The sequence below is a fragment of the Nothoprocta perdicaria genome, unplaced genomic scaffold (genome assembly GCF_003342845.1).
Source record: "Nothoprocta perdicaria isolate Ctin4 unplaced genomic scaffold, notPer1 scaffold_314, whole genome shotgun sequence".
In the NCBI taxonomy this organism is placed as follows: domain Eukaryota; kingdom Metazoa; phylum Chordata; class Aves; order Tinamiformes; family Tinamidae; genus Nothoprocta; species Nothoprocta perdicaria.
Genome location: NW_020455549.1, coordinates 678,990 through 689,079, shown reverse-complemented (window position 1 = coordinate 689,079; position 10,090 = coordinate 678,990). Strand labels below are relative to the sequence as shown.

At 61.2% G+C, this 10,090-nt stretch overlaps 1 protein-coding gene across 1 annotated transcript in view; it reads left to right on the top strand.

Annotated features, from left to right (window-relative positions):
- Positions 1–10,090, top strand: part of HDAC7 (histone deacetylase 7) — a 76,393-nt gene that overhangs the window by 49,879 nt on the left and 16,424 nt on the right. The window contains exon 2 of the mRNA XM_026042825.1: positions 9,206–9,402. Within this exon, the coding sequence (XP_025898610.1) occupies positions 9,206–9,402 (197 nt within the window). The remainder of the gene's footprint in view (positions 1–9,205; positions 9,403–10,090) is intronic.

The following is a 10,090-nucleotide window of genomic DNA, read 5'->3' as shown; positions in this document are numbered from 1 at the left end:
TGGGGGTGTCACTGAGGGTCCAGGGAGGCTGAGGGGTGTCGCTGAGGGTGCTGTGGCCGCGGGGCTCGTCCAGGCGCTGCGGGGACACGGCTACGCCGGCTCCATCCCCGCCAGGACAATGGCAGGAAGCGGCCGCTCCGTATCCCGGCTCCTCCCCGGCTATTTCCAGCTCATTGTCCGCGGGAGAGGAAGGATGTTTCCAGCCTGCTTCCTTGTCGCCTCTAGAGGGTTTCTCCTCGCCGGCCGTTGCGCTGCTCCTTGAAGCACCCGTGCCCTTGTCTGCAAGAGCAGCTGCACGGAGCCCGGCAGCCAAGGCTTGGTAGCAACCACACATCTTCTGTCCCAGTGAGAGAGAGGTCCGGCTGCTGCCTCCGCAGCCCCGGCCTTCCTCGGTGCTCCTGCCCCTGTCACAGCATGTTGTGGTGCTGCAGACTCCCAGTTTAAGGCATTTGGAGAGGACAAAATGCGGTCCTGACTTTACAAACGCTCTGAGCTCAGTGCCTCGGTAGGGAAGCGCACGTGGGGGTGTCCCGGGGAAGGTGCAGGGGGTGAGAGGCTCGTGCTGGCTCCGGAGCCCTGCAGTGAAAGCCGAGTGAAGGGGCTGCCTTGAAGGAGGGGTGCAACGAGAAGAGCAAGCGGGCATGACATCCTCTTACTTCATCATGGAGAAACGTGGCCTCGAAACAGGGTTGTGCTTGGCTGGAGGGCGTGTTTGAGCAAACCGAGGCCGAGGCTTTGTCTTGGGTGTGCAGGGGGCCTATGGTCCCAGGGAAACTCTCTGAATCCTTCGCTGCCTTCTGCAGCTCTCGGGCAAAGCCCAGGCTCCCCGCTGCACCGCGCAACGCTGCCTTCCCACACGCTAGGAAGTGAAAGCAGGCTTAATTAAGATGGGAAATGATCTCTGTTTGCTCTGGCTAAATCCCTTTAACAGCCGTAAACCCGAGGCGGTCGAGGCAAAGATCTTTGTCAAGGCCTCGCCGCACCTCTCCCTCCGCTGAGAGCTTGAGAAATCCCCCGTGACGCGTTTGCGAGGGAGCGTTTTACCAGTTCTACCAGAGCAGCTGCTGCTTCCCGGGCCCTGCTGAGCTGGAGGACGTGCAGGTCCCACTGCAGCTCACCTGGGATGGCACGGGGACGCCTGGAAGAGTCCCGATCCCACGTGGCTTGAGTTGGTCCTGGGACAGGAACACTAGGATGGAACATCTCTTAACTTTTTACAGCAGGTAGCAGAAAGCCTCCAAGATCCCCTTTGGCTTTTTAGTGCATTTTATTTCATTTCTGCTCTGCCGAGAGGGACTCGGGAGCCGGATCTGCTGCTGTGTCCTCCTAGAGCAGCAGATCCTCCCCGTGCCGTGCCGTGCCGTCCCCGGCGAGCCCTCAATGCCCCTTTGTGGCGCTGCCGAGCGTCTCTGCCACAGGCCAAGGGCAGCCCTGGCCCCTGCAGCCCTGCAGGAGCGTCGGCAGCTTCCAGATTTGCTGCTGACGGGAGGCGTGTGGCAGTGCCAGGGCAATGGAGCAATTCCTTGGCAGCGGCCAGCGCCAGCTCCGAGCATAGCAAAAACGGATCTCCAGACTCCTGCAAGGGCCGCTCGTCCCCGGGGGTCCCGGGTCCTCAGCGGTTTAAGCCTCGTTGGCTTTCTTTTTTGGCCACCCCAGTGCCATTGCGTGCGTTGCTGCTGGGCAGCCCTGCAGCGGGGTAGCCAAGGCGGGAACGGGCTGCATGGGAGGAGGAGGAGATGCAGAACTTCGTTGTCTCCTTCCACGCGTCTCTTGCCCGGATGCCCTCACCGTGGAGCACAGCACAGCAGTTTTCAAGCTGATTCCGAGAAAAACGACAGTGCAAAAGCTGGTGCACTGAACGCTGCTTTAAGCCGGGGCGCCAGTTTTGAACCCTTTGCAGAAGGAGAGCGACCAGTGGGGCCCGTTTCCCTTTGCAAGGCAGACATAGGGCTGGGTCCATCCCGGCCCATTCCGCTGCAGCGGCGCCTCGGAGCCGGCGTCTCCAGCAGCAGGGATTTGGGTTTTCCACCTGCCGCAGCGCGGGCGCGGGTGCAGCCACCTGCCCGCGCCCACGCGAAGCCGCCCTGTTTATTTTGTCTCGCGGCAAGAGCCCTGCAAGCGGCGGCGGGGAAATGCCCGCCGCGCTGGAATTGCACTTAATGAGCCCCACGGGGCGCCCTGCCAGCGGCTCCGAGGGGCCCGTGCCAAGCTTGGGAATGGCCCGTGAGAACTGCAAGGGCGGCGCGCGGCGCAATCGCTCCGCTCGCCCGCGTTGCCGCCCCGGGCTGCCCGGCTGAGCCGCGCGGGCAGCGCTCGCTCAGGGCCCCGCCGGGCGCCTTGGTGGCACCGAGCCCCCAGCTGGGCTGGAACGCCCTTATAGGAGCCCCTTGGAAAGGGCTTGGGCATTTTCCAGCTGGAGCGGGGTTCGCTTGAGCCCCTTGAGTGGCTGCCGAGGAGCTGGTGGGTGCCTGCTGTAATGAGGGGCTTGGCTGGGGGGCTTTGCTGGACTCCTCCTGACCGCTGCTGAGGCCTCCAGAGCACCCAGCAGGCTGCATTCAGGAGTGCGGTGCTGCTGGGTTGGGTCCCCAGTGGGTCTGGAAAGGTTTTTTGAGACATTGAGTTGGGCCTGTTGAGCCTGGAGAAGGTTGAGAGGGGAGCTGATCAATATGTGGAAGTGCCAGAGGGGAGGATGTGAAGAAGATGGGGCCAAACTCCGCTCAGTGGAGGCCAGTGACAGGACAAGGGGCAATGGGGACAGGCTGAAACCCAGGCAGCTCCCTCTCCATGTGAGGAAAAACCTGTTTGGTGTGAGGGTGCCCAAGCCCTGGCCCAGGCTGTCCAGGGAGGCTGGGGAGGCTCCTGCTCTGGAGACCTCGCAACCCGCCTGGATGTGACCAAGTGTTCCGCGTGTCCCTGCTGAAGCAGGGGCTGGACTAGACCTTCAACCCCAACCGTTGTGTAGTTCTGTGGTTTTGAGGAGCGCCTGGGATAGCAGAGGCTTCCCTGTGCTTCCTGGGCGCTGGGGCTGCCTTGGGAGCAGGCGACTGGGAAATGGAGCCTCCTCCTCCGTCTTCCTGCCCCACGAGGACTCTTTGCTCCTGTTTCCTGTGGTACCAGCAGGTTCCTCATAGGATGCTTGGTAGCAGCTGCTGCAGTAGTGTCACAAGCAGGAGGTAAACGCAGCACAAAAAAAATGGGTTGAAATCATGCTGTTTTGCCCAAGCTGCCTTGCAGAGGTGGAAGTGCTTTGCCTTCTGGAGCCAAACGGACTTCCTCTTCATTGCACCTCCCATCCCTCCTTGTGTGCACCAGCTCAGGTCGCACACATACCCCTCATGGACCTTCCCTAGGGATGGCCCCAGGGCAAGGCAGAAGACCCTTTGGGATCCAGTTCCATTTCGGCCTCCTCTGCCGTTATGCTTTGGTGCCTGCACCTTGCCCCGTTGCACGAAGAACGTGGTGTCCCAGCTGCATCTTTGGGACCCAGATGGAGGAGACAACTGCTAGACAGCTCCGCGGCAGAGGACACCAGCAATGCGTTCACACAGGAAGCTGAAGATGTTGCAGCTTCCTTCCTCCGCCACAAATAGCTCTCGCCCTGAAGCCCAAGTCTCTGCTCTTGATCATCTGTGGTAGAGGACGTTGAAGGGGCGTTTCCAGCGGGCGTTTCCCGCTGGAAAGCAGGAGGAGACGAGGTGTGTGCAGAGCAGTGGAGCCCCGCTGGGATGTGGGGTGCGCTGAGCTGGGTGCAGCCTCACGGCCTCGGGTTCCTCTGGAGCACGTAGCCGTCCAGGGTAGGTATGCTCAGCAGGGAGCCCAGCACACCCTCAGGAGACCTTGGAGGAGAGAACTGCATCTTCCCAGCCTGGATGCATCCGTGTGGGAGAAGGGAAGGCTGCACAGCTCTTCACTGCATCAGTGGGGCAGAAGAGGCTTGAGATGAGGGGCTTCAGGATGAGCTTTGGGAAGGCAGCCCTGACCATGGTGACAAAGTGCAGAGCTCTCCTGGAAGCCGTGAGCCTTCAAAATCCTTACGGCAGAGCTGGGAATTCCTTGGACAGCTTCTTGTAGAGGGGAAGAGGAGACCCGAGGCCAAGAGGTCCCTTTGTAGGTAGCTGGTGGTGCCAAGGTACAGCAAAATAGAGGGGGCTGCGTGGATTTATTTAATGATTTCGGAAGATTTCTGAAGGAAACGGAGGTATTACTGAAAATCTGGGATGCATCTCTTCCTGGGATGCATCTCGTCACAGCCTTTTGGTCCCGAGTTTCCCTGGGCTGGAGAGGAAATGGGGGTGGTTGCACGGTATTCCCTTGGGATACCGTGCACTCCTGCACCCGGTGGCTGCCCCCGGGAGCCCCGTGCTGCTCTTGCCACGGGCTTCCCGGCTGCTGGGAGCGCGAGGAGGACAAGGGCTTGCAGGGAATGACTGCTGCAGGGCTCCAGCTCTGCCAGACCCACTGGCCAGGCTGCACTTGCAGGACATGGGCCCCTCAGTGCCCCCTGCTCCTCGTCCTGTCCTGCCCCGTACAGCCACCCGCTCACACAGTCCGTTCCAGCTGATGCCCATCCGTGCCTCGATACCAGTAGGTCCTCCTAACCAGGTGACCCCACACGTGTCCTCGTGGGGATTTATCCTCCAGCTCTTTGGTGCATTTTCCTGTGCAGTTCTTTCCGGAGCTGCTCTTCCTCTGCAGGTACGTGGTAGGGTGCACGGGAAGCTTGCAGAGTTCCTCGCTGGAGGAGAGACAGCGTCCGGGGAGCCGAGCCCTGTGCCTGGCACACTTCTTCCTAGGAAGCCCTTCATTCACGTCAAGGAAGTTGCTTGGCAGCCCGTAGTAAAACCCTCCTCTGATATTAAGGCTTTGGCTTCCAGGTGGTTTTGTACGATGTGGGGTTACCTTGGGATCCTCTTGACCAGATTTGGCCTCTGGGCAAAACACTTTGGAGGCCAAGCTGAAGATGTGGATCTGAGCGTGCTTTGAAAAGCTGCCCTCAACCAAAACACACCTGTGAGCATCGGCAACCCCACTGCAGGGCAGCCCGCGCAGGGCCCGCGCACAGACCTGGGCAACCAAGGCGTCTCCATGCTCAAGGAAGCATCCCTGTTTCCCAGCGGATGTAGCTGGACCTCTTCCATGCTTAAGCAGCAAGGATGAGCATATTACTTAGTCCTGAAGGGCTTCTAGTCCATATTCTTCTGCTCATGGAGCTGTAGATGCTCCTGTCATGCTTAGAGCGAGCCCGTGTCTCTGATGAGCTGTGGTGGGAACACCTGTGTTGGTGAGCGGGTTGAGATGCAGGTTGAGAAGGTGGTGAGGTCTTCTGCATTGCCCGTGTGAAAGGGGAGTCTCAGAAAGGAGAATTCTGTCATGGGGACTTCTGCTGATGCCTTGTCACCTTGTCCCCAGGAAGGAGAGAAAAGGTCCCTACTCAGGCCTAAAGGTGGTAGCTGAGTTAGCGATAGCTCTTGCCAAGGTCTCTCACCACCCATCTGTTCCTCAAACACGGCTTCTCATCAGCCTGGTGGTCACCATCACCACCAGAACCCATGGGCTTCTGCATCCAGCATCTCCCCAGTCACTCCAGGAGTCTGCTGGGATCCCTGCCATGAAATTGGCCCTGGGCCTTTCGGTAAAGGAGCCCACGGCACCTCGGAGGCCCTTTGGGAGCCTCGTTGAGCTAAAGGTCCCGAGCCACGAATAACCAACCAGAGTAACGAGGGGAGGTATCTCTGCAGACTCACCCTGCTCCTCTCCCTAGGCCTGACGTGGAGCTGATTTACCGAGTTGTGCTGAGTTTCGTCCGGTCTCAGATGCTCAAAAGATCTGCATCGTCGTCCACAGGTGAATGTATTTCGTCTGGGTGGATTCAGGGGTACTGGCTCAAGTCCTGGTTCCTCGCTTTATTTGAAGAAAGAATTCTATAATCTGCATGCTGCTTTGTGAAACTTGCATCATTTGGTGCCTCCAATTTAATTTTTTGGAAACTTTCTGGGAAAACAAAGGCTTTTTTTTCAGGAACTAAACTAAAAACATGGTTTTAGCCTTGCGGAAAAAGCTCTTTGGGGCATTTCCTACACGCCGACCCGAGCGTTTCTTCTGGTTTTGTAGCAGGAATTTGATGCCTGCTAGGGAGCAGTGAGACCTCCCCACATCTGGCCAGTTCCTCAAGCCCTCGAAACTCCCAGTCCAATGTGCTCGGTGAGGAGCCATCAGCGTTTGGCAACCGCCCGCTCCCAAACATGCCATGTGCCGGCGCATCCCGGCACGTCCCGCTGCACTGGAGGCAGCAGCAGCCTTTGCTGTTCTGCTTTAACCCGAAGGGGAGCAGAGCGCTCGCTGCCCTGATTAGGACAAGCCGCTTGGCGCGTGTGCCCGAGGGGCCAACGGGGGTTACGGGAGGTCTCCCGGCTCTGGGATTTCCTATTTCCCCGTTCCCAACGTTGCGGTATTTCAGCAGAGCCCTTTTCGTGTGGTTTCTTTCTCATTTGCACAGCCCCCTCGGGCTAAGCTGTGCTCCCTGTGCGCGGCTCTGAGGACAACCTTTCTGCTTGCGGCGCCGGGACATGGTTCTAATCACCCGTGTTCCTCCACCCGACCCAACCGGGAACCTTTTAATCGACCCAAGATGGGAAATCACTTTCCAAAAACACGCCGAGGCTTCAACCCACCCGCACGACAGCCAAGAGGGGAAAATCATGGCGTGTGCTGAAAACTGCGGTTCTCATGCAGCTCCTTGGGGCCTTCGGGACGTGCCCCGTTGCACGAGTTCTGCAAAGGGCCGCTCGGCGGGCGCTTGGCGCGGGAAGGAGCCCGGCGCTTCCCTCCGGGCCGTGCCGCGTGCGCGCGGCAGCTGCGTCCTCTCGGGCTCCATGCCGTGACGCGCTTGGGGCCTCCTCGGTGCTCGTGTTCCCCGGCCTCCTGCTGCCCCGGCTCGTGTTTTCACACCGCCACGTCCTGAACGTTGGGGTTTTGCCCAAGGGTTTGCCCCGCGTCGCTCCCCACGCTGCCTCGGAGCGCGCGCACGGCGGGTCTGCCCTTGGCCCTGTGCCGAGGAGGAGGCCAGGCCTGCCGGCATCCCGGGAGCTTTTGATCCTTCTGCTCCACGTCGGGGAGAGCCGGAGCTGCCGCTCCGCACTGGCAAGAGCTGGAGCTCCCGCTCCATGTCGGGAAGAGCCGGAGCTCCCGCTCTGTGTCGGGAAGACTGGAGCTCCCGCTCTACACTGGGAAGAGCCGGAGCTCCTGCTCCGCATTGGGAAGAGCTGGAGCTCCCGCTCACGCTGGCTCTGCTGCAGCCTCCGCTTCCCGCTGCCTCTCCAGGTGCGCGGCAGCTTGTGCAACTGGCTCCGCGGCGCTTGGGAAACCGCCTTCCCGCGGGAATGGAGCTTTCCTGCGGGCGCGAGCATCTTCCCCATGCCGCACCAGGAAGGTGCGTGAACGGGGTGACCCAGAAAAACAGCCTGTGGAGCAGCCGGCGGGAACGGGGGCCAGGGAAAGAGCGGGAGCAGGGGCCAGGGAAAGAGCCGCCCTCCTGGGCACCTGCAGCCCCTCGGAGCCGTCGCGGGGCTCTGCTCTGGCCCAGAGGGCAAGAGGAGCAGCTGGCCCGGCCCGTGCGCGAGCACGGGAGGTGCGGGGGGCTCTTTGCCGTACCCCCTGGCGCCGGGCCCCGCACGGAGCCCCGGATGAGCTCAGGCTGCGGCAGGAGGTGCCGGCGGCAGCGAGCGGCTCCCGGCGCCGCGAGGCTCCGCGCGAGGACGCGGAGCGGCTGCCACGGGTGGGACGGGGCGCGTGGCCCGTGGGGCTCCCCGAGCTTCCCGGGACGCATTCCCAGCTCGCTGCCCGCCCTGGCTCCGCAGCCCTCTCCCCGCAGGAGGGTCCGCGCAGCCTCCGGCCGCCGCGGCTCTCCCTCTCACCGGTGCCTCTTGGCTGCGGAGACGCTCGACGGGCTTTTTCCTGGCGCTGGGCGAGCGGCGAGGACTTGTTTGTGTGGATGCTGGCACGCGGCCGCGCCGGCCCGGCCCCTCCCGCCCCTTCTCTTCCGAGCTTGTTTTCCAGGAGACTCCGGCGGTGGTGGTGGAGACGCTTGCAGGGCTCTCACGGCCCCGCTGCCACCGTCCGCTCCTCGCCCTCTGCTCCTCGCGGTTCCATTGACACCCCAGGTGTAAGCGGCTGCTGCTGATGCGCTTGGTTGCTCTCAAGACCTTCTTGGTCCTTCTCTGGGCAGTCGGGCTGCTCCCTTCCTCCACGTGCCTCCACTTTCTCCTCTGAATAACCCTTCTGCTTAAACAGCTCTTCCCACTTCCCTGGTGTTTTGGTATCCCTAGCAGGAAGAGAAGGAAAGGTCTAAAGTTTGGTCCTGACACCCGTAGTCCTCTATGTGTCCCAGCTCTTCACGGTGCACAGCAGGACAGTGATTCTTGGCTGGTGGCGACTGAGAAAGTCCCTTGAGATGCTCAGATGCTGGAGCTGGGGATGTTTCCTTGCAGCCTCTCCCTTGCCTTGGGTTGCTTTGGCAGAGCCTTATATTGAGCTGATGCTGCTCTCGACGTTCTCTCTGTGTGCTCTGTAATTGCTGCTTTATAATGAGGATGGGGGCAGCGTGCTCCCTTGGGACCCCTTCCTGCAGGGCAGAATGGGCCGTGAGGAAGTACCTGGCTGCAAATGCAGCTGAGGGGACCCGCCTGGCAGTGCTGATGTGCCACAGAGGGGATTCGGGGGCTTTTCTCCGCAAATTGCAGCCTTTCCTGGCAAGCCAACGGCTTGTGGCTCTTGGGAACCCGCCCTGCTTTGCCCTGGTCCGTGGTGCGTGCAGGAGAAGTTCAGCAAGGTTTGGGTGCTGAAAGCCGCCGGTCACCACGGGGTGTTTGAGGTGTCCCCGTGCTGAGGACGGGTCTCCTCCGGTGGGAAGGCAGCGCGTCCAGGCCACACGGGACAGTCCAGAGGCAGCCGAGGGATTCCCAGCCTCGCTGTCAGGGAGCAGTGCCCCCTTGGAGGCCGGGCTGGGCAGAATTGGGGATCTCTGCCATGCTGATGAAGGCCAAAGTCTTCATCAGACCGGACATGCCCGGGGTGCTGCTTCCTCAGGGGACATAGGGCAGGTTCCGGGTCGCAGAGAGGGCCCTGCTCCGTGCAGGAGACCGTGTTGCATGGTGAGACTTGCCACGAGGAGGGATCCTTGAGCTCTGGCCTCCTTGTGTCTTGACAGCTGCTGTGAAGCCCTGCACCTCGCCGCGGGTGCCCCAGGCCGCCCCCATGGACCTGCGCATCGGGCAGCGCGTCGTCAAGCCCGGCTCCGACACCGCCTTGCTGGCGCTGAAGCACACGCAGCAGCTGCAGCACCAGCTCTTCCTGGCCAGCCTGCACCAGCAGCAAGTGGAGCAGCTCGCCCAGCAGCACGTGAGGGTGCGGACGCCCCGCAGCCCCCCGGCCCGGCCCCTGCTCCGCCTGCGGGGGCTCGAGGCGGGAGCAGAACTCGCCAGCCTCGCTCACGTTACACCCTGCACCAGTGAATGCTGCGTTTGTCTTAGCGTCGTACTGGGTGGCAAGATAGAAGCAGCATTTGCTCCGTTGGGTGTTTCCATGCTGTGGCCACCACCATCTCCCTGTCCCTGTCCCTCGCTTCCCAGCGTGGCCATCCATAGTCACCCGTAGCCATCCTGGATTGCTCTCTGACGTCAGGAGCCTGGTTAGGAAGCCAAGTAGTGGCGTTTTCATGCGTTATTTTCCACCCTAGCTGCCGTTGTGCCAAGGCCCGCAGGAGAGCAGGGCCCTCCTGGGATGTGTGGAGCACAGCAGTGTTTTCCGCCCTGCTCCACACGTTGCATTAGGAGCCAGAGTGACTGTACAGGATGCCTGGTGTCTCTGGACCGCCACTCATCTCCTCCTCCGCTGCTTCTCTGCCCTAAAGACACGAGTTACTCACTTGACGGGCTCATTTGCTTTCTGGGAAGCCTTAACTGCAATTTCCTAGCGGTGCCCAGAATAGCACCCTGTGCATCTCCTCTGCTGCCAAACATCTCAAAATCACAGTGAGACTGAGAATGGGCGACAGCTCTGGAGGCTTCCACTCCACTCGCCCTGTTCAGAGCAC